At 38.8% G+C, this 24291-nt stretch overlaps 2 protein-coding genes across 2 annotated transcripts in view; both read left to right on the top strand.

Moving 5' to 3' along the window:
- The window catches only part of LOC137973606 (uncharacterized), a 24259-nt gene extending 19028 nt beyond the window's left edge, over positions 1-5231 (top strand). Inside the window, exons 4-7 of the mRNA XM_068820450.1 lie at positions 182-280; positions 730-780; positions 3954-4046; positions 4657-5231. Coding sequence (XP_068676551.1) covers positions 182-280; positions 730-780; positions 3954-4046; positions 4657-4725 — 312 coding nt within the window. The 3' untranslated portion in view covers positions 4726-5231. The remainder of the gene's footprint in view (positions 1-181; positions 281-729; positions 781-3953; positions 4047-4656) is intronic.
- Positions 5232-10350: 5119 nt separating this feature from the next.
- On the top strand, positions 10351-23569 carry LOC137973655 (uncharacterized). Its single transcript, XM_068820504.1, has 7 exons — positions 10351-10488; positions 15602-15716; positions 18116-18201; positions 18799-18897; positions 19356-19406; positions 22045-22137; positions 22737-23569. The coding sequence occupies exons 1-7, from the start codon at positions 10411-10413 to the stop codon at positions 22797-22799; spliced, it is 585 nt and encodes a 194-aa protein (XP_068676605.1). The 5' UTR covers positions 10351-10410; the 3' UTR covers positions 22800-23569.
- Positions 23570-24291: the final 722 nt, after the last annotated feature.

The raw sequence follows: 24291 nt of genomic DNA, 5'->3' as shown, positions 1-24291 counted from the left end.
GAAATATTATTGAAAAGTTCCCCGTTCCCCGTTCCCCGTTCCAGGTATTAGTATCCTCCACACTACGGGCAAAAATGTAAATGTAATAGCATGCCTACAATCTCAATTGCATACCTTTGTGGAACAAATGCAAAAAAAGTTGAAACATTTCTATTTTTACATATTTATTCTACTTTTCCAGAAAAATCGCTTCTTGGTCCTGCCATATCTTGCCTGGCATGTGATTCTCCTTGGTTACAACCTGGGAGTGATGATTTTCTATATAATTGTCTGGAAGGGGGTATGTATTTTAGCATCTGGGTTAAACAACGTTGAATATTACCTTTAAGTCGGATTCCACAAGAGGAAATCCGATTTATTCGCTTAGCCATGAGACCCAAACTTGATTTGTTTCGAACCAGGAAGGTCGCGAATAACAAATTGCATAATGCATAATCAATGTGCACCAGAAGTGCACGAAGATGGTCGCCAACGTTTATGAAAATAGTTTGTTACCAAGGCTGTCACATTTTCGAAACTCCAAGGGGAAGTTAAATAATCTATGTGTCTCTCATGACGAAAAGAATTGCAACCTCCGTGAACGACAGAAATGACTGAATACTGTGCTGTTTATTAGTTGACGCATTCGCGATAATGCGCTGTTGAAGAAACCTTCAAGATGGCCGTTTGTTTTCTTCCGTTGACTGCATGTAGCTTATTCTAATTAATATGTTGTGTTGTTCCTTTCAGTTCATTGCTCTCCTAATAGTCATTACCAATGCTATTTCAGGGGCTTTTTCGGTAAGTGCACTGTGACAAATAAACTATCGAATTTGAGTGACCTTGCAACATTCAAAATTCAAAACCATGACTATAACTGGTACACAAAAAAGTAACAAAACAGGACAGCAACCAAGAAAACTACAAGTTTCGGAAAAGGCAAAAAATATTTTACCTAAAGCAAGAGCGAATAAATAAAGTGTAGACCAAAAATGAAGAGATGACTCAACTTAGGTTGTACACCTATATTTCGGCCACACAAAACGACCTTCTTCAGGGTGATTACAAACCGTTGCACAAGAATATTAACTACACGCTACTTAAGATAAAAATATGCACAATAACAAAATGGACTACTTAAATAAAACAAAGCGCGCGTGCAGACATATGAAAAAGATAAAACTAAAACGACACAAATAATTAAAACCGGCAATAATAACTGTAAAAAGGGAAAAAAAAAACCCAATAGCGACAACAACAGCACAAACAAGTGAAAGAGGGTTCGCGGGCTATATTTATATGCTTACAACAGCTGAAACACGATAAGTAACTACCGTTTTCTGGCGACACGATTCTGTAAAAGAAGTCGCTATCGTTGAGGCCCTCTGTAATCTGTAATCTGTATGCCCACTCTTCTTCTTTTGCAGTCAGTTCTCTTTAATGTAAACTTTAAATTTATCGATAATCTGGACGCTAACATCCTGTAGTCCTTGCTGTCCGGGACCATGAATTCAAAGTGCCTATAATGTGGTCGTATTTCCTGTTAACAGTCGATTTACTGGAATGAGCTCTAATGAGCTTTTGTGGTTATTAAATCTCAGCCTAAATTAAGTGCTGGTTGATCCAACATACTGCAATCCGCAAACTTTACAGGGAATTAAATACACAACATGATTATTATTATTATTACAATCTAACTGATAATCTATATTATTATATGGCTCTGTCTCACGAGGACTGGGAACTACAAAAATCACGAATTTGATTGGCTAAAATCGATATTGACCGCGGTCTAGATTTTCCCATCTAGACCGACATCTAGACCGGTAATGTTTTGCGGTGAAAAGATGCAAGCTAAAATGCAAAAGTATTGAGTATTTTCTTCTACCAATATTTATTGATGGAAGTACCAAACAGCATGATGACAAAAGAGAGGATGACGAGCAAACTTTGACAGAATTAAGGTCAGCTCATCGCCACTCATCGCCGTTCGCAAGCAAAATGTCAGTTAGTACAAACCAGTTACATTAAACGAATTAAATTATTCTTGTTTGCCACATAATAAACATCTTATTAACCGACCTTAGTCAGTCTGTATGGGAGAATCTTGACCTCGGTCGTGTGTACAGACGTCACTGCGTTCGGTCTGTACTCACGACCTCGGTCAAGATTCTCCCATACAGACCTCATGCTCGGTTAATAAGAGCTAAGTATAGCTTCTGTTGGTTGTATGGCTCGCGAAACTACTACCGGGAACGACGTAGTTGCAAACATCGTATCTGCTACTATTAAAGTGCACAGTTCCTTTATTGCCTCCATTTGTTATTACATAGTGGCCGTACGTACTTCGCACGAACCAAATAATCTTACAGATTCTTTGGCCGGCGGAACGCCATCATTGGCACATTAGGTACTGCCTGTTTGCACCTGTCAGACAATTGAAGGACTGGATGTAATTCCTTCAAGAAACACCCTATATTAGGCAGACTTGGATGATACATAACAGCGAATGGTACCCTATCAATGGGAGATTAAGTGTTAGGTTTAATAAGTTTATCCCGATCCATAACCCGAACTTTCTGGATCTGATCACAGATAAATTTTCTTTGGTACCCTGTAGCTTCCAAGAATTCAGTCAGTTAACCCTTATTACACATAACATGAGAATTTTATTCCATAAAGCTCATTTGTACAAATCTATACGCTTTATTTTCACATGTGGAAAAGGCTTATACAGCCAATCAGAATGGTGTACAGCTATTTCACATGTGGAAGTATAACCAATCAACGATAGCGTAAAGGCGTTTCCATGCCAATCACTCGTGCATCTCGTGCATCTCGTGCAAATCGTACTTTGTTATTGAACTAAATTAAATTTGCATTTGGTTCTATTGTTACTGAGTTTTTGTTTCTAATTTGCGTTCAGAAACTATTTTAATGAAAATTCTCGTCTTATGTGTAATAAACAGTTCACGACATAGTACGGGGTTTTATTCACTCGTTGTTTTTGTCAAAAACCCTCACTCGCTCGGTCCTCGCTCGTTCGGGTTTTTGACATAAACAACTCGTGCACAAAACCCCGTACGCCGCATTTTCTATGACGTAAGCTATATTTCTCGAACGAAGCCGACGTAGAACACAAATGCGCTTTAACCTAAGAGCCTGAGAATACGGATGTTACGTTTAAAACCCTTAGGATGACATGATGTGTGGTAGAGGTACTGGTGCTTATCAATAGGTTTCGTATGACAAATCAGTTTTAATTACGCCACTCTTTGAAAAAAATGACTGAACGCAGCCAGGACGAGTCATGATAAAAACTTGAATGGACATTCTCTGGCTAAGAATATTAAAAATTGCAAGCTTTCGACTACTAGAACTGTAGTCTTCAACGGGCAAGAAGATGAATAAAATAGAAATTACTGATGTTTCTGTGGCATCGGGCCCTAAGATTACTAGAAAAAAATATTTGTTCAAGCATACTGATGTATGTTTCTAGTATGAGGTCTCTATTTCTTTCTGGACATGCATGTTGACTTATTTCTGAAAGCACCAACATCCTCAAATACTCCTTTAAACGTAACCGTCTAACAAAATCGTAAATGTCTTTTCTAAGAGCAAAAGTATCCATTTTTTTAGGTGCAGGGCAAAAAGATAGACCCTCAGATAATAAAGAGGTTTCAGCTGTTGTTAATTTTCCATTAGATAAATTATTTACTATATCCATCACTAAAGAAGCGGCCGTTATTACTGTATTCCGCCATCCCATAATGTTCAAATACTGGAGCCCCAGTTCCACTCGTTTGATGTTGTCAACAACAAATAGCTTCAATGTACTAATGTGACACTTTTTTGTCACTAAAGATCAGGGACTAACTGAATTGTCTCTAATGTAGTCACGCATATATATATGTATATATAACTAACTGCTTCCATTTCTCATGTTTTGCGCTTTTTTTAATTGCATGTTTCAGATTTATTTCCTTATCGTGGTGTACTCGTTCCACGAAGCTCTTCGTGAGGACCCGTCTGGTGCAACCGCGGGATATGGTCCCGAAAATCGCCCGGTAAGGACTGAAAAGAGCGATTGGTAATCATTTGTAGAAATGATTTCGCCACTTGATTTTAAACTACTGCGTTTGTAAATAATAAATAATAAATAATAAGTAAATAATAAATTATCGGAAGGCTCCCTCTTCAAGCCTTTAGGGCCAAAGAAGGTGTGGCAAAAAAACACAACAAATTTCCAGGAATCCCAACTTTAGAGAGGAAGACCAGCTGGTGCAACTTTTCCAAAAGCACGACTTGACTTCATTTCCAGTACACCAATCAGTCATGTAGCTGCACTTCCTCCCCACCACAGGAAGACCACCTTCTGTTGGTGTGGTTGTGTTCGATCTGCGGAAAAAAAGTACAGATCAATATAGATTCATGACACCCACACCAACTGAGGGTTATCTGCCTGTGATACGACCAAGCAAGGCCCAAAGCAACATCATTTGTAACCTATTTACATCCATATTCATTTTCCCGCGCTCAGCGCAGGCAGCACGTGTCCCAGGACTTGATTACTATTCTCGTATCGACATCTGTTGTGACTGTACTCAATACTTAAATTTTATTCGGACAATTTTTGAAATTACAATAAGATGTCTTTTTTTTTTTTTTCATACACAGGGACAAGCTGCTAGAGCACCTCCTCCTGCTGCTGCTGTACAGATGTATAACCCAGCCTTCGAAGCGTGATTATAGTGCTCTTTTGCTCACATTTTGTCAACTTCTACGACTTAGAACAGTGTACTTAACTTCTCGTGGAAAACATTATTTGTTAGCACTGCGTAATTTTAATACCTAACAAGATTCACTTCAAATACGCACCTCTGTGTTCCAATTTCCCGGCCGGGGCATCTGGACGGAAAGGTCATTATTTAACCTTTCAACTGGAAGAGAACATGCCACGTGTCATGGGTTAAAACTCACTAACCCCTGCGGAAACAACAACTTGAACTTTTGACTCGCACGTGACCAGCTCGTGCACTCCTTCGCCCAGTAAACTATTCTTAGGAGTAATGACGTGTCTTTTGGCTCTGCTGCCTTTCACAATTCTCAATTACTATGAATTTTAGGTACAAGTAAAGGCAATTCTAAAACGTGTATTTACCGAAAGGTTTAACATTTCTGGTATCTTATCTTTTATGTTTGTAGTTGGCACTTGTGACATTTTGTAATAAAGTCGTAAGGTGGCACACATGTATAATTTGTTCGATTTCTGGGTTGGGAGATACAACAAAACGCGTAAGCCTGCTTTTCACCAGCCGAAGCAAGAACAAGCGCAAGCATAAGTAGCGTATGCTGAGTGAAAACGAACGTCCACATAAGCATAAGAACTCCGCCATTTTGTTCAAATGCTCCGACGCAGGGAATTTGGAACGAGTGCTTTAATTGGCCAGACGTAGTAGACTTTCTTGTGCTTATGACGTATTTCTTTTTCACACACCATAACCCGAACGCAAGCACAAACGCAAGAACAAGAAAAGAACAAATGTTGATCCTTATGCCTATGTTTATACTTGCGTCAATGCTGTATAGAGCGTAAAGGAACATCTGAAAGATCTAAACCTAACCTAAGCTGGTAATCAAAAGATTATTTTCTATCTAGATAATGAATCTGTTAATTCGTTGTATGCGAAAAATCTTAATAAAGGCGACCAATAATGCAAGTGCTAATGACTTCCCTAAAGCATCATACGAAATGCGCAAGAACAAAAAGCAAAGAAAGAACATCGCCTTTTTCCAAATAGATGGGATAATTATTAAATGTAATAGCCAGATAAGACCTTGATTATCTCTTTCAACAAACGGATCTGAATAAACAAAGCGGTAAGCACGTCCGCTCACTTGATATTATGTTGCTTCGATGCGTACATATGTGCATGTTATAATTGTTCTTTGATAATGTGCAAAGTTCTGTCAGTGATAAACAATTTTCTTTCACCTGATGACTTTCATCCTCTAAGCAGGGGATACAATGCCCGGAAAATTGCTTTCTCCCCATGTCTTTGTTGCAAAGGCATATGTATTTCAACAGATAAAAGGTTGCGTTTTGAAAAGAACGTCCTTAGCGCGGTAGGGTGTAATTGGGTAGATGATCAGAATTTGGTGCTCCAGAAGTCTTCCTACTAATGCAAAAGTGGCCCATAAATTCCGTATTGAATAAGTTTGTTCGGATTTAAATATAGTTATTACATTTTCAACAGAATATCGCGTTTCCGATTGGTTAATATGGAGTGCATAAATACATAATTAAGTTGGGTTATAGAGTGATATACAGAAGGTGCTGTGGAAACACAGCACCGGAGTAAGTTTGTTGTGTATATAATAAATGAAAATGGTGTGACCTTTCTTGGTGCACTTTTTGATTTATGGTCACTCGTGAACTTTCACTGGGGTAGACTTTAAACTTGGCTGTTAAGGAAGACTTAAAAGCGTCTAAGTTTCACTTATCCAAAAATGCGTGTGTAAAGGCACTAATAAAATCTCAAGTTATGTTACTTTGTGTGTCATTTACGTTGTAACGTTGAAACGGTGCTGAAGCACGGGATAAGTGACTTGAAAACCATCCTTACGACCGACTTGCGGTTTCTTGTGCTGAGCCAGAAGGTCCAGACAAGTCAATCACAGCATGCCATTCTGTTTAAGTTTACTTGAAGTATTTGCATTATTTCTGTGTAATGCGTTAAAGTAAGAAAAAAAGAACTTGACTTGACATTTTCCAAAGTTTACTTACGATCTAGTGTAAGGTGTAAAGCCTACCAATATCAGTCTAATGTCTCTTTCCTACAAATTCCGAAGTGCACGGGCAAGTTCATACCTTTTCCTGTACTGAGATAGAGGTCTATATATGTTTTTTTCCGCTACTAGACTACCCTTTAACGCTACGTGATTGAATTAAACTAAAATTGTCAATGATTTCAGTCCCTTTGTTAGGACAAAGTGGCACAAATCTCTAATCTCGGGAATTAATGATTACGACAAGGGCGGCCTTACGATGCCAGATCATCAAAGTATGATTATTTCAATTTGCGTGGCTAAAACACAAATTTGTTAAAATTGCGGGATTTTGGACAAGGATATCTTCTTCATCCCCTTTAATTAAAGCTTCCAAGCATTTTTTTCCTTCGATTGGAATTTTGAGGTCTGTGATATTACATGCAAGTGCACGGAAAAGCTGTCAAAAAAAGAAAATGGCCAATATCCAGCCATCTCGAGACTCACGCTTTGTCAATAACCCATATTTAGCACTCGAGCGATAAACACATACTTTTTAGCTTCCGCATAATTTAACAGGTGAGAGCTTCTCAATACAAAGTTTGCAATGAGTTCCTTTTCTTTGCTACATGGCCTACGTCACAACCGATCTCTTTTCCTCCTGCACCGCTAGAGTGTTCAGTTTAAGAAATAACGACACCTATGGCAAAGGCAAAACTCTACAAAGCAAGAAAACTATTGGATGAAAGAGGGAAACTGATCATATTGCTGCACGTGTGGCACGCATATCTTTCCTGTACTCTGCAAAAATTAGAAACGAAAATAACCAAATGATGATTGTGAGAATACGAAAACTTGCTAAGAAACGACATTTTTTTGAAAACCTGGAAACTAGCAAAGGTAATCCATGTAAAACTTGGGATCTTGTAAACGAGCTTAGCTCACGGATGATAGAAGTAAATCGTCCAATATTTACCAAGCTAATAATAGAGCTATCAATAGCGCCGACAATATGCGGAAGCTTTCAATGTGCATTTCGCTAACGTTGAGAAAACGCTAGATCGAGATATTCCGGTTGGAGATGTTGACGCAGATTCATTCTTGTCGCCCTCTGATAATTCGTTCTCTCTAGAAACTCGGAGTATCGACATTGTTCTCGACTTCTTGAAAAAATCGATGAAAAGAAAGCCACTGGCCTTGAGAAGATCCCTAGTAAGTTGTTAAAAATGGCAGCTAGTATTGTTGCACACTCACTAACCGGCATTCTTACAAAACCATGCAATCCTCACGGGAATCTTTCTAGCTGAATGGAAATTGGCTAGGGTGAAACTGATATTTTTTTTTTAAAAAGGCTTAAAATCAGACAAATAATTTTCGTCCCATCTCTGTTATCCCAGTATAAACTCAAAAGTGCTTCAAAAACTTGTCAGTGACTAACTTTATCGTTACTTAATATAAATGATAATAAACTGCTATCAAGTTGCCAATCAGGGTTCCGTCCCTTGTATAGTACCCTAAAAGCTTTTCTTGTGGCGACAAAAAGCTGGTCTGTTAACATCGGCAATGTCATCCTGAATGGCGTCGTTTTTATTTCACTCAAAAAGGCATTCCACGCTATCGATCATGAAATTATTTTACGCAAGATGCCTCACTTTAGGGCCGACCAGGCAACTGTCACTTGGTCTCAATCGTACCAAAGTAATCGGACCTAAAAATGTATTGTAAATGGAAGACTGTCAACATCTCGCACTGTTACTTGTGCGTTGTTTTTTTTTTTTTCATGTATATTAACGATCTCCCAAACTGCTTCCGGGAGGCTTCCCCGAGAATGTTTGCTGACGATACCAACATAGCCCTCACTGCAAAAACTTCAACAGAGCTTAAACCAGCAACAACTCCTGAACTCAGTAACCTTAACTGTTGGCTCTCCTCAGCCAACAGGTTGAGTTTAAATGTGGCTACTGAAGACCGAGTTAATGATAATTCAAAATTGGATCTAACCAGAGATTTAAACACTCAATGTGACGAGATTGATATACGAATGAATGACGAAATGATCAGAAGAGTAGATCACACTAAATCCATGGGTCGTATACCATTGATGATCGGCTTTCTCGGTCGAATTATGTAGGCGAAATATGAAGGTTGCTCAGCTATAGGAGCCTTAAAACGAATATGGCACTTTATCTCTGCCAAAACTGCGCTTCAAATATATAACGCTTTAATATTAACGCATTTTGATCATTGCAGTTCTGTCTGGGACTGCTTATTAATAAGTGGCCAGTCAAGTGAAAAGCCCCAAAAATTACGAAATCACGCATCCGGGGAAATTACTAGCTAAATTACCCTTCGATACATGAGAGCTCTAACCTCTTTTCTCGGTACGCTTATGTGAGAGAAGCCCTAATTAAGTACAAAACAATTCACGATTTTGCCCCGGAATACCTTCAACGTCTTTTCAGTCAACGCTTTGCTGAACATAACTTGAGGAAACTTGAAAGTAAAATTACTCTGCCTAACCAAGTACTAATTATTTGAAACGAAGTTTTTGTTATAACAGGGCCTGTTTGTCGAACAATTTGCCGCAATACGTAAAAAAATGCTGACTCTATTGGGCAGTTCAAACGTATAATCAAAAGGGGTATCTGACCTATCGTATTCCGACACGGCAATCATGTAATTATAAAGCAGTTGTACAGCATCTTTTTTTTTTTTTAAATTTGTTTTTTTTTTTTTTAGCTTAATTGATGATTTTCCGTGTTTAAATAAAGTTTACATACATACATACAATCGTTCATTCTATGTTGTGGTGCAACAGGCCTTATATTTACCGTGGCCATCCAACAAAACTTTCACATTTGACAACTATGTGTAAATACGTCAACTCAACAATCTATGCAACGGTGTTCAACTTACAACCGTACGAACTTTGAATTACGCTTGTAGTGTTCATTGTTAAATTTATCGGTATTTTCTTTTAAACTTGAACTTGGACTGTCAATCAAATTCCCACACCCTGATTGAAGGATTATTTGCAAAAAGCTAAAAAAAATAAAAACTTTGTTAGCTGGCCACGGTTAGAACGCGTCTCGCTTACATCAAATCCGATCGTGTGGATCCAATTAAAGGATGACTCACCCATACTGTACAACGTCAACGAAATGGAATTCAATCAATCAACTATATTTGATTAATTGAATTGAGTGACTTCAATCAATCAAATTGTAAAATGGAATAATCGCGAAATACTTCCTGAAGCCTCAGATTTTAGGTTAAAGTCATGTTTTTGTGGATGGTGTCTTTGATCATTGTTTAAAGTGACTTGTGTATATTCAAAAGAAGTTCCAATATGCTGTTGTAAGATTGTTGATTATCATCGGATTCTTGAAAACTCGAAATTGCATTTTACAAAGAGAGCCAAGGAAAAACAAATCGCTGAGATTGCATAACCTTTGTTTCAAATGACGGAAGTCAAGACAATGACTATGCGAAAAGCGACGCCAGTAATTAGTTGTTATAATCGTGATTGGCTGCTGGATGACAGCTAAATGTGTGCATTACCTGATTGGTTCTTTAACCTTTAAATCTATTGATGCCACACGCCATATTGGTTGTTCATTTGCTCCCGAACTACTGAAAGAACTGCGAAGCGCGAGTCTCGCCATGGCTGTCTTAGTGCGCTGTTGTTGCTGCGGCTGTAAACTGAACACCGGAGTTTTGCTTCTCGCCATCTTGAGTGTGGTGAGTAAAATCTTCTCATGAGTTTCCTGGGCAGAATTTTTTCTTACTCTGATTAAGCTAAACGCAAAGATTGGGCGTTGTTGGCTCTTGCTTGATGAGCTATAGTTAAACTTCAATTGTTTGCAGGTACTTGCTGAGAATCGCAGACACTGTTTCTTCCACAGGGCTAGTAGTAGTAGTAGTTATCCTCGCAAGTATAAGGCTGGACAATTTAATTGTCTTTTATAGACACCCGAAAAATTCAGACGGCTCCAACGGGATTCGAACCCATGAGCTCTGTATGCGATGACGGGGCAATGTCCTGCAAACTGAGCTACAATGCCATTCAGTTGCATTGGGAGCAGGTCGTCTTGTTGAGCTCATGTGTTCCCGTGTAAGAACACGATAAACTACAACTGTTCAATAAACTAGAACTGAACGATGAACTACAATTGCTCACAACTCTAAATTTCTTACGGTATCCGACTAACTCTGTAAATCGACTGATTAATCTTGGCAGAAATTGATCTTAAATGAAAAGATAAGTCAACTTGCTCTCAAAACTGTGCTTACCAAACTTTTTAAAAGGCTTGGGAAGCGAAGAGTGTTGTACCAATTGCGGGTATGGTTGGCTGAATGGTGCAAAATTCAAGAAATAAAAATTGCTTTCAAGATCAACAACCAAACTGCAGTTCACCGTTTTCTCTATAGCTAGGTCAACAATCAAATTCGTCCAAATTTAACAGCTAATACAATAAACAACACTTAAAACACGCCTAATTCAGCAACAAAAGTAAGTCAAATCAGTGGCAACGAATCACCTAAAAACCAACATCGCAATATCGATATCAACTTCAATGACAAAATCACGGGCGATTCAAAATTTGGGGACGAGCGGCTGGCTATGGTCGGGGAAGGCTGGAACAAAAAATTTCAAAGTTTCGAAACTTTTAGGATACCCTTGTAGTAAAGTTTGACAAGCTGTTACAAATATATAAGAAAAAGCTTCATTCAGGCTGCCCTCTTCTCTTGCCAGCAAGTCGAAAATTTTCAGTTCTAACCTTCCACGACCATAGCCAGTCGCTCGCTCCTAAATTGTTCAACCGCCTACTTTGTCGTTGAAGTTCATGATATAGATATTGTGTGTTGGTTTGGAGGTGATTCGTTGTCGTTGATTTGACTGCGACTTACTTTTGGTATTGTATTGGGCGTGTTTTAAGTGTTCATTATTGTATTAGCCGTTGAATTTAGACGAATTTGATTGTTGGCCAAGAGAGAAAATGTTCAACTGCAGGTTGGTTGTTGTTTTTGGAAGCAATTTTCATTTCTTGAATTTTGCAGCATTAAGCCAACCATACACGCAACTGGTACAACACTCTTCGCTTCCCAAGCCTTTTGAAAAGTTTGGTAAGCGCAGTTTTGAGCACAATTTCATAGCAGATATTAAGTGATGCAAATTATTTTAAATGGCCTTTTTATATATTTTTGGTTAATTTTGTGAAAATTATATGAGTTTTTAAACGACGTATTTTTTTTATGTTCCATTAATCAACATAAGTGTGATTTTCTTTTTCTTGCTTCTTTAGTCACCAAACACATCCTGTGATCTATGTTATAGTTTAGTTGTATCTTTGTTTTATCGTGAAAATAAAGTTTTGGTTAAAAAAAAGTTTTGAGATCAAGTTGACTTCTCGTACAATTTGTGGTTGCCCACGTGTTTTGTTATTACGTAGCCGGAATTTCTTGCTTCAGTAGTTCGTCTTCCTGCATTTGTGCATCGGGAAATTGTTTGCAACTGATCATAAGTCTACATTACTTACAATATTCGACCAATACTGAAAATATTGAAAATCCACTGTACAAGGCCCAAATTAGCCAAATTAGAAGACAATTTGCTCAATCTCTAAACTGCGCTTAGCAAGTGAAAAGTTGTTATGCCATTACTGGTGCCCAAGCTCTGTGTTGTTGTTTGATTTTAGAGAACTTGTATGGCGAGTTCTAGTCGATACAAATCAGAAGGGTTAATAAAATAAATAAGCACTAATATTGCACTTGCTTATTTGTTGTCTCTTTGTGATCGTTTTTTAATAATCTGGTGCCATTCTGTCCTCAATTTCGCGAGATATCCTCAACCGAAGACCAATTCCTAAAAGAGAAAGAAGGTGGGATACGCTCACAAGTCGATCGGCCAAGCGAACCGAGAAATCGAGCCAAATAATGTAGCCAAAATTGTTCAATCCGCCTCAAACTCGGCCAGAGACATGTTCGAAGATTCTATCGATTCGGATTGGATTCGCTCTGACGAAGGGCTAGCGCTCGAAACGTCAGCTTTTAGAATCTCAGTACGGTGGCCAATTTACATTATCAACTCCGTTGATAAAACGAAATTTTTCTATCGGAAATAGTCTCGCCGTCCACTCTGCGAAGGAAAATTAGCCACAAAGCTTCAATTTCACCTTCTGTAAAGATCATTGTGACGATCACCCGTGCACCTAAAGGGTCAATTGGTGACAAGTCATCGCTCCCTTAGTACAAATATTTCCCTCCATCCTACCCGGACATGACAAAATTCCTTAAATGAAACCTCACGCTCCTCAAGTCCGGGGAGGGCTGGAGCGAAAGATTTGTTCTAATGGAACGGTGACTTGTCATCACCAATTGACCGTTTGGGTGCTCAGGTGATCGTGACAAGGATGTTGACACAAGGCGAAATTGAAATTTTGTGGCAAATCCTCTTCGCAAAGAGGATAGCGAGACTATTTCCTTGAATAGATGTTTGATAGAATCTTCGAACATGTCGCTGGCCGAGTTTGAGGCGGATTGAAGGATTTTGGCTACATTTTTTTGGCTTCGCTTGGCCGATCGACTGAAGAGCGCTTCTTACCTTCTCTCTCTTTTGGGGGGATATGTCTTCAGATGAGATATATCGCGAAGTAGACGACAGAATGGCACCAGATTACCAAAGGACGATCAGAAAGAGACAAGAGACATGGAAGTGCAACATTAGTGCTTAAGCCTTCTGATTTGTATCGGCTAAAACTCGCATTGCAAGCTCTGACTCTAAATTCAAAACACAACACAGAGCTTGGGCCACTTGTGCTACCATTTGAGTTTCGCCAGATGTTGCCTAAATAAAACAGAGGGAGAAGTGATCCTCCCATTTATACGGCTGGACAATTTAATTGTCTCTTATTGACACTTGAAAAATTCAGGTGGCTGCAGTGGGATTCGAATCCTTGACATTTGCGATGCCGGTGCGATGCTCTACCAACTGAGCTCCGAAGTTTGTTGTGCTCATGTGTTCCCGTGTAAGGACACAACGAACTAGAACTGAACGATGAACTACAACTGCTCACAGCCCTAAATTTCTTATGGTATCCGGCTAACTCTGAAAATTGACTGGTTAAGCTAGCCAGAAATAGACCAATTCGGCTAACTCGGGGGTTAAGATTCTTTGAGTGTTGAATTTGCATGGCAATGAAGCATTCACAATCATTTAAATGATATGGAAATACTTGGAACAAAACGTTTGGCTCCCAAAGGGTTGAAATGGGTATGACATTGAGTTAGCCGAATTAATTGGTCTATTAACTTTAAATAAAAAGAGAAGTCAACTTGCTCTGAAAACTGTGCTTACCAAACTTTTCAAAAGGCTTCGGAAATGAAGAGTGTTGCACCATTTCGGCAATCATAATTTGCGTTTGCCCACGTGTTTTGTAAATTTTTTTTCTCCCTATTACGTAGGCGGAACTTCTTGCTTCAGTAGTTTGTCTTCCTGTTTTTGTGCATCGGGAAATTGTTTGCAACTGCTCACAACTCTAAATTACTTACAATATTCGGTCATTACTGAAAATCCACTATAAGGCCAATATTAAAATCAAATAAAATTAGAAGTCACTTTGCTCCCATCGCGCAGAATTCTATTGTCCTCCTTTACATTTACTTACTTACATTAAACTGCGCTTAGCAAGCTCTCCAAATGGCTTGGGAAGTGAAGAGTGTTATGCCATCGCTGGTGCCCAAGCTTAGTGTTGTGTTTTGAATTTAGAGAGCTTCTATGGCGAGTTTTAGTCTATACAAATCAGAAAGCTTAATAAAAGAAATAATTACTAATATTGCACTTGCTTGTTTGTTGTCTCTTTGTGATCGTTCTTTAATAATCTGGTGCCATTCTGTCCTCAATTTCGCGAGATATCCACAACCGAAGACATTATCCCTAAAAGAGAGAGAAGGTAGGAAACGCTCACAAGCGAAGCGAAAAATCGAGCCAAAAAATTTAGCCAAAATTCTTCAATCCGCCTCAAACTCGGCAAGCGACATGTTCGAAGATTCTAGTGCTTACTTCGTTTATTAAGCCCTTTGATTTGTATCGACTAAAACTCGCTATACAAGCTCTCTAAACTTAAAACACAACACAGCTTGGGCTACCTGTGGTACCAAATTGAATGCGTTTCATCACCTGTTGCTTATTTCGTAGGAGAAGCTTCTAGCTTCAGTAGTTTGCCTTCCTGTTTTCGCATATCGGTAAATTGTACATGTTAGGGTTTCGAATTTGCATGCGGATAACTAAACTTGCGTAGTTAGCGTTTCCGTGCGGAAGAAGACCTTTGGAGAGAGTTTTCTGCATTTTGGCCGTGCGAAAATCGAAGTTAGAAGCTAAGGGAAGGCAGCTTGAAGCCTTTGCTTGTTGGTTCGCACAGCGTGCGGACTCCTTTTAACTCGTGGATACGCGAATCTTGGGAACGAGTGGTTTTGGGCACTGCGATATGCAACTGTGTTATTAGCCCACTCAGGAGTGGACACTTTTCGTAATTAGTCGACCCGAACGAAAACGCTTTTTATCAAAACGACATTTGCCGTAGATCCATCGTTCCAAAAAGCCCTTGCGATCAAAGGCCTGCATTGTGCTTTTTGTAGCTTTCACAGGACGATTTTGTGCCTACAAGTGGACTTCGAACGTTTGGCCAACTTGAATGAATGACGAGGAGATGAGCATGCTCTTTGACCCCTCAATCTCACAGGGGGTATATAAATTCCAAGTTCACTACCGGCATCCCATTCGTTTAAGACACTTTATCCACGAGTTGGCCTATGGCGTCCTTTGATTTCAATTTGTACTTTCTTCTTATAATAGATTGGTGGAGGATATAGGAGCTATTCATCATTCAACAGCGCAAGTGCTCTTAAACTTATCGGGGAAAATCCCGCATTACATTCGTTATTGCCTGTCCCTTTAAAGTATTACGACGGTAAGTGGGATAGTAATCCTTACAAAATCAATTTAGTTAATACTGCGGAAGAGCAGTTTTTAGTTGCGAATGTCACAAATCAACATTAATGTTGCCTTATTACGCAAATAAGTCTCAACCCACGAAAACAGTGCGACGACCCTATCTGTGATCAAAGATGTTACATGCAACTTGATCATGCGCGCTTGCCAATCGGGCTTGCAGATTTTTGCCTTAGGGTTAAAAAGTTTGAATAGCGAGAGACTTTGAGCCAATTTAAGTACTCGTGCTTTCGTTATGACAAGCAAGTTTATGCAACTTTTGTTCAATTAATATTTTTACTACAGTGTAAACTATTCCAAAATATAAACCTCGAAAGCCCTTTAGAAGGATTACTAAAAAGTGTTCCTTGCGCATCTGATATTGTTAAAGAAAGGGAACTAAGCACATGGTTGGTTGAAAGGGGGAAAATAATGATCGAACAGCACGTACATGCGGCACGCATTTTAGCGCAAACTCTTGCAACATTTCAACGCAACGTCTATCTTGCAACACTGTTTGGCACAACGTGTTGCATAGGTTTGCCACCGTGTTGCGATATGTTGCAAAATATTGGATGAATGTTAGGTCAAATTTGACAACGGTCAAATTTTGGATATGACATGATGTTTTACTCGTTTGGCCACGTTCACGCGACATTATAGAGTTAACGCGATTTTTTTTCTTCATTTTTTTATTCTCATTTGTATGTATTTATTTGTATTTATTATTATTAATTTTTTAATTTTTACGCTGACCTCAAGCGGAAGAGAACATTTCGCTTTAACAATGACGTGAAAGCACCAAAATTGAGGTTGTGACCTCAACTGGAGAATGCAACAGAAAATCTTTCATTGCATGTGTATTATTACTGCCAATTCATTTTTAGGATACTTCGCTAACATTATACAGCGTGTAGTTAAAAAGGTGGAGTTAGGGTTAAAATTATTATAGGTAATAAAAGGATGTCAAGTGCAATTTGAAATAAATAAGCTGGAGTAAATTTTTCAAAGACGAGCAAAATTTGTAGCCTTTGGAAAAATTTATAAGTGCTGATTTATTCCAAATTGCACAAGAAAAGTAATGTGATTACTTTTTAATAATATACATGAAAAAATCCGAGGTGGTCAAGCAGGAGCAATCCATCCGTATCACGTGATCACGCAAATATTGCATCATAAATTGCACCATCCAGCGCTCACGTTTTATTTCAAACCCCCTTGTTTATTAGTCAATCAAAAGCGAGAATTCTGTGAGTAAATTGCATTGAATTAACTGTAAATATTTTTGCACTGTGTTTATAAAAACAGCACAGTTCTCAGCCAATCAGAATCGGGTAATTTTGTTATGAATATTATTAATCGCGAAAGAGTTACGATTTCTCCAAAAAACGCACGTGCAGGGCGTGCAGACGTTAGAAAGATTAAGCATGGCGTCTTTACGTCAAAGGGCAAACACGAAACGGGAGGCTGCTGCTTGTCATAAAAGTATGAAAATTATCTTATTCTAAGTCCTCTCTGTCTGTCTGTCTCTCTCTCTCTTTCTCTTTCTCTCTCTCTCTCTCTCTCTCTCTCTCTCTCTCTCTCTCTCTCTCTCTCTCTCTCTCTCTCTCTCTCTCTCTCTCTCTCTCTCTCTCTCCTGAGAACTTTTGAAAAGTTACTTGATGCCCGACGTTTGCCGTTTGCCGTAAACGTTATACTTAATCTCTTTATTGTTTTTGCTCCTTAAACCTCTAGTTTTTTTTTTCTGTTTTCTTGGATGTAGTCCATGATTTAGCTCCCTAAAGGCCCGTGCAAACGCTTGCAACATTGTTAGCCAACAAGACGCAACATTGTTGGGCACAACATGTTGCAAGCGTTTGCACACCATGTTGTGTGTTGTTGCGACTTGTTGGAAGTTGTTGGATGAACTTTGAAACTGGTCAAACTTCAGAGCCAACAAGTGCCAACATTTCTGTTGTTTCGCGGTCATCGAAGCGTGGTCCAACAATGTTGCGTTCGTTTGCACTGCACAACCAACAATGTTGCGCCGGCGCACGCGCACTTCATGCCACGCATCCACACAAATACATGCGAACAAGAAATCAACATGGCGTCTGAGATGGAAAACGTCCCAGAGTTCTTTGTGTTCTCATCTAAAGACCCAACATGTTGTGACTTGTTGCGAGCGTTTGCACACATCGGCTAACATCGCGCAACAAGAGACAACATTGTTGGGCCCAACAATGTTGAGTGTTGTTGCGAGCGTTTGCACGGGCCTTAATGAGGAACGTTGGTTACGAACGAGTAACTAGAGTTTTGCCCTCCTCTCTCTAAGGACTCTTAGAAATAATCGACAAGTGATTTCTTCGAATCTCAACAATTTCTTTTCTTTTATTTTAGCTGTTACCAACTTGCTCACGACTGACGGAGTTTTCAATATTATTGTGCTTTTGACAAGCTTTTTACTAATTGGAGCCTTCAGCTCGGTAAGCTCCTTTCAATTAAATCCTTACCGTAAGATTCCTTCAATTAACAGCGATCAAGCAATTTTTTTCAATCATTTTATGTATGCAAGACTGTTTTCCGAGATCGTCAAAAAGTTAAGTCCTGGTTACATTTTTTGGCAATTTGTACCAACCGTGGCCTGGTAATTAGCATAGCAAATTAGTATTTATTCATATTTCAAGTAGTCAGAGAATTAGAGGTAATTATAATTAGCATATCAGGTCTGCTAGGTTTTTTAATTACCACTATATAGCAAATTAGTATTTTTATTCATGTTTCAAGTAATTTTAATTACTTACGTTTATGTAATGTAGTTATGATAATGTATTAGTTATTATTTTGGGGCTAGTCATTTTCGTGCAGTTTCTTTAGTTCTTTAAGTTACAGCTCTGTAACTTCGGACATGCTCTTTTTTTGTAAATCAATGTTGAAAATTTATAGTAAGCCAGAGGCTCAACACAAGGGGCAAAAATATAAATGTAATAGCATGCCTACAATCTCAATTACATACCTTTGTGGAACAAATGCAAAAAAAGTTGAAACATTTCTATTTTTACATCTTTATTCTACTTTTCCAGAAAAATCGCTTATTGGCCCTGCCATATCTTGCCTGGCATGTGATTCTCCTTGGTTACAACCTGGGAGTGACGATTTTCTATATAATTGTCTGGAAGGGGGTATGTATTTTAGCTTCTGGGCTAAACAACGTTGAATATTACCTTTAAGTCGGATTCCACAAGAGGAATCCGATTTATTCGCTAACCCATGAGACCCAAAATTTTTTTTCGAACCAAGAAGGCCGCGAATAACGAATTGCATAATGCACAATCAGTGTGCACCAGCAGCGCACGATGATGGTTGCCAACGTTTATGAAAATAGTTTGTTACTAAGACTGTCACATTTTCGAAACTGCAAGGGGAAGTTAAATAATCTCTGTGTCTCTCATGATGAACAGAATTGCAACCTCCATGGACGACAGAAATGACTGAATACTGTAGTGTTTATTAGTTGACGCATTCGAGATAATGCGCTGTTGAAGAAACCTTCAAGACAGCTATTCAAGATGGCCGTTTGTTTTCTTTCGTTGATTGCATGTAGCTTATCCTAATTAATATGTTATGTTGTTCCTTTCAGGTCACTGTTGTCGTAATAGTCATTATCAATGCTATTTCCTGGCTTCTTTCGGTAAGTGCACTGTGACAAATTACGTGCGGAGGGGGGAGGGGGGGGGGGCAAACATTGAAAAAAAAGCAAATTGCGGAAAATCGGCTCAACGAAATATTGAAATAACGTTGCAAAAAGTCCATTTTAGTATTTAGAATTAAGTACCCTTTATAATTTTTTTTGACATTTTGAATTTCTACTTCGTTATCTGCTCATTTTTCACTAAAAAAACGTCAAAGTAACTTGTGTAATATATGTAGTTTACTGCTTAGGTGATAGACACTGAATGAACGTGAAACAAATCATCTGTGTGGCTAGTTAAGGTGTTCGTTATAACCTCTCGAACTTGTTTTGTTTGCCCCTAAGAAGTGCGTGTAGCTAATTCCATGATAATAATAATAGCAAATGCAACATGGCGGCCATCGTGAATAAGGTCTATTCAAAACCATAACCATGACTGGTACACAAAACGACTTACAAAACAAGACAGCAACCAAGAAAACTACAAATTTCGGAGAAGTCAAAAAAGACTTTACCTAAAACAGGAGCGAATAAATAAAGTGTAGACCAAAAATGAAGAGATGACACAACTTAGGTTGCACACCTATATTTCAGCCGCACAAAACGGCCTGCTTCAGGGTCATTACAAACCGTTACACAAGAACGTTAACTACACGCTACTTAAGCTCAAATATGCACCAGTGACAATAACAAACTTGCCTACTTAAATAAAACATAGCAGGCGCGCACACATATGAAAAAGATAAAACTAAAACGACACAAAAGGGGAAAATAACGACCCAATAACGACAACAACAGCACAAAGAAGTGAAAGAGCGTTCGCGGGCTATGTTTATATGCTTACACCAGCTGAAACACGATAGAAGACTACCGTTTTCTGGCGACATTATTCTGTAAAAGAAGTCCCTATCGTTGGGGCCATCTGGTCTCAACGTTTCTAATCTGTATACCCACTCTTCTTCTTTTATAGCCAGTTTCTCTTTAGTGTAAACTTTATCGATAATCTGGACGCTAACATCCTTTAGTAAATTTTCAGCTCCGACTATTGCATTTCTAGCTTTTTGATTGGCTAAAAAACTCCGACTATGAGCCAATAGTCGAAGTTTTACGTCATATGGAAAATAGTGCGCCAAGATGCTCTTTCCGGACGCTTTGTAAAATTGTGGGTTCATGGAATAATTGTTTTAGTAAATTCCCAAACCGCGTTTTGCCGCCCATTTTTATTTCCACGATTTTACAAAGCGTCCGGAAAGAGCATCTTGGCGCACTATTTTCCATATGACGTAAAACTTCGACTATTGGCTCATAGTCGGAGTTTTTTAGCCAATCAAAAAGCTAGAAATGCAATAGTCGGAGCTGAAAATTTACTAAAGGATGTTAGCGTAGTCCTTGATGTCCGGAACCATGAATTCAAAGTGCTTATAACGTGGTCGTATTTCCTGTAAACAGTCGATTTACTGGAATGAGCTTTCATGCGACTTTTGTGGTTACTAAATCTCAGCCTTAATTACGGACGTTCGCGCCTATTGATACTGCGCATTTTTTTCGCGCATGTCACGCACACGTCATGTATCGCAGACCACGAAGGTAAACACGATGCTAAAGGCGCAAACATTTTCCACAAGAATCGAACGTAAAAGCGTGTGGAATCATGGGATAGCTGTGGACCCAGGTCTTCTCGGAAATGTCACGCAATGACGTGACAATGCGAATATACCATCGTTTTGAGAACTTCGCAGCGATTTTACTCTCTTGAATGCCCGTCACCCCTATTTTTCTTTCCGTAGATCACTTCCTTTTCTGATTTTGTCCATTTTAACAGAAAAAAACAAAAAAATCTGTGCGTGAGAAGTTACAAATATTTCGTCTTTAATGCTTTCGTGCGACCGAAGTTTTCTTTCTTAGACTAATAGGTATCGTTTTTCAAGGTCTATTTTAACTCAGAAAAAGACATCAGCTGCAAAGGTTAATTTAGTTATATTAGTTATGTTGAATTGAGTATGTTTACCTGATCTAAATTTCACTAATGTAGCTTTAATATTGCTGACAGTTGTAAGCTGAGATCGTCTTAAAGTAATGCAATCTTCTAAGCTTTCGACTACTAGAACTGTAGTCTTCAACTGGCAAAAAGATGAATAAAATAAAAATCACTGATGTTTCTGTGCCATCAGACCTTAAGATTCCTAGAAAAATTTTTTTTTTCAAGCATACTGATATATGTTTCTAGTATGAGGTCTCTATTTCTTTCTGGACACCATGTTGACTTATTTCTGAAAGAACCAACATCCTCCTTTAAACGTTAACGTCTAACAAAATCGGAAACGTCCTTTCTAAGAGCAAAAGTATCCATTTTTTCAGGTGCACAGCAAAACGATAGACCCTTAGTTTCAGCTGGTGTTAATTCTCTATTAGAGAAATTACCTACTCTTTGGAATCCACCACTAAAGACGCGGCCGCTACTACCGTATTCCACCATTCTTCACAGTAACTGTAAAAACTCAGGAACTGAATTTGTTTTCACCAAAGATCAGGGTCTAACTGAATTGTCTCCAATGTAGTCACGCAGTGCGATCATTTTTTTTTTTTCTTTTTTGCTTTCAGTTCTCATGTTTTGCGCTTTTTTTATTGCCTCTTACAGATTTATTTTCTTATCGTGGTGTACTCGTTCCACGAAGCCCTTCGTGAGGACCCGTCTGGTGCAACCGCGGGATATGGTCCCGAAAATCCACCGGTAAGGACTGAAAAGAGCAGTTGGTAATCAAGTGTAAAAATAATTTCGCCATTTGATTTTAAACTACTGCGTTTGTAACTAAAACATTTCACTTTACATTCATATATAAATAATAAATTATCGGAAGGCTCCCTCTTGAAGCCTCTAGGGCCAAACAAGGTGTGGCAAAAAAACACAACAATTTCCCAACTTTAGAGAGGAAGACCAGCTGGTGCCACTTTTCCAAAAGCAGGACTTGACTTCAATTCCAGTACACTAATCAGTGATGTAGCTGCACTTCCTCTCCACCACAGGAAGACCACCCTCTGTTGGTGTGGTTGTTATCGATCGGCTGAAAAAAAGTACAGATCAATATAGATTCATGACAACCACACCAACTGAGGGTGGTCTGCCTGTGATACTACCAAGCAAGGCCCAAAGCAACATCATTTGTAACCTATTTACATCCATATTCATTTTCCCGCGCTCAGCGCAGGCAGCACGTGTCCCAGGACTTGATTACTATTCTTGTATCGACATCTGTTGTGATTGTACACAATACTTAAATTTTATTCGAACAATTTTTGGAATTACAATAAGTTTTTTTTTCTCATCCACAGGGACAAGCTGCCAGCGCACCTCCTCCTCCTGCTGTTGTACAGATGTATAACCCAGCCGTCTAAGCGTGTTTATAGTGCTCTTTTGCACACATTTTGTCAACTTCTACAACTTAGAACAGTGTACTTAACTTCTCGTGGAAAACATTATTTGTTAGCACTGCGTAATTTTAATACCTGCCAAGATTCACTTCAAATACGCACCTCGGTGATCCAATTTCCCGGCGTGCCGGGGCATCTGGACGGAAAGGTCATTATTTAACCTTTCAACTGGAAGCGAACATGCCACGTGTCATGGGTTAAAACTTACTAACCCCCTACGAAAACAACAACTTGAACTTTCGATTTGCATGTGATCAGGTCGTGCACGCCTTCGCGCAGTAAACTATTCTTAGGAGTGATGACGTGTCTTTTGGCTCTGGTGCCTTTCACAATTCTCAAGTTACTATGAATTTTAGGTATAAGTAAAGGCAATTTTAAAACGTGTATTTACCGAAAGGTTTAACATTTCTGGTATCTAATCTTTTATGTTTGTAGATGGGACTTGTGACATTTTGTAATAAAGTCGTAAGGTGGCACATATATATAATTTGTTCGTTTTCTGGGTTTGGAGATAAAACAAAGCGCGTAAGCCTGCTTTTCACCAGCAGAAGCAAGAACAAGCGCAAGCGTAAGTAGCCTATGCTGAGTAAAAAGTAAAGTCAATTAAAGTCAATTTCTTTAATGTCGATAGTTGCTCCAGTTACGAAACTGGTATCTATGGAAGCCGACGGTGCGCCTTTTAGTCCATATTAACATTACAAAAGCATGAAGGTTTCTATCAAAACAGAGTCACTGGCAGCCTCGCTTCCATTCTTAGGCCAGGTAACTTAGATACAACTGTAAAATGGTCTATTGGCCAGGTGAAGTAAACTTTCTTGTGCTTTATGACGTATTTCGTTTTCACACCGGCCATAACGCGAACGCAAGCAGAACACAAGAAAAGAACAAATGTTGATCCTTGTGCCTATCTTTATGCTTGCGTCAAGGCTGTTTTCATGGAGAAATGAAACTGTTACGCTTATATGCTTGCACCACTAGTGAAAACCAGACTTCAACGAATGGCCGTAAGGAAAACCGTAAGCTGCTTATTCGGCGGCCTTAATTAACAAAAAGCTGACATATTCAAAGAGAAAAGTCCATAAGAATGATTTAACTTTCTCCGAAATCTTCAAATTTTTTCAGAGAAAGCACGAAAGACAAGGTCTCTTCAGAGATATTTTACAATTAGGGAAATTCAACAAGGAAAGTAATACTTATCTTATCAACTGTCGGAATTACAAGATCAACACTCAGCTTTGAAGTAATCAAATGCCAATGTGTATACGTTGTGTAAATGCAGTCTTGAACAGTTTGTGGAAACTTACAATGGCGACAAAGTCTTTTGGGTCTTTGACTCTATTATTATGCAAAGTTTGAGCTATATTTTTCTGACTATTGTTTTGGCACCAACGTGACCGTCTTATCAAGTGAGGGCAATCAAAGAATTGTTGAAATATTGACTCCTTTTGCAAGTACT

This window comes from Montipora foliosa, chromosome 10 (genome assembly GCF_036669935.1).
Source record: "Montipora foliosa isolate CH-2021 chromosome 10, ASM3666993v2, whole genome shotgun sequence".
In the NCBI taxonomy this organism is placed as follows: Eukaryota; Metazoa; Cnidaria; class Anthozoa; order Scleractinia; family Acroporidae; genus Montipora; species Montipora foliosa.
Note: the sequence above shows the minus strand (reverse complement) of the source record. Positions and strands in the feature narration are given on the sequence as shown.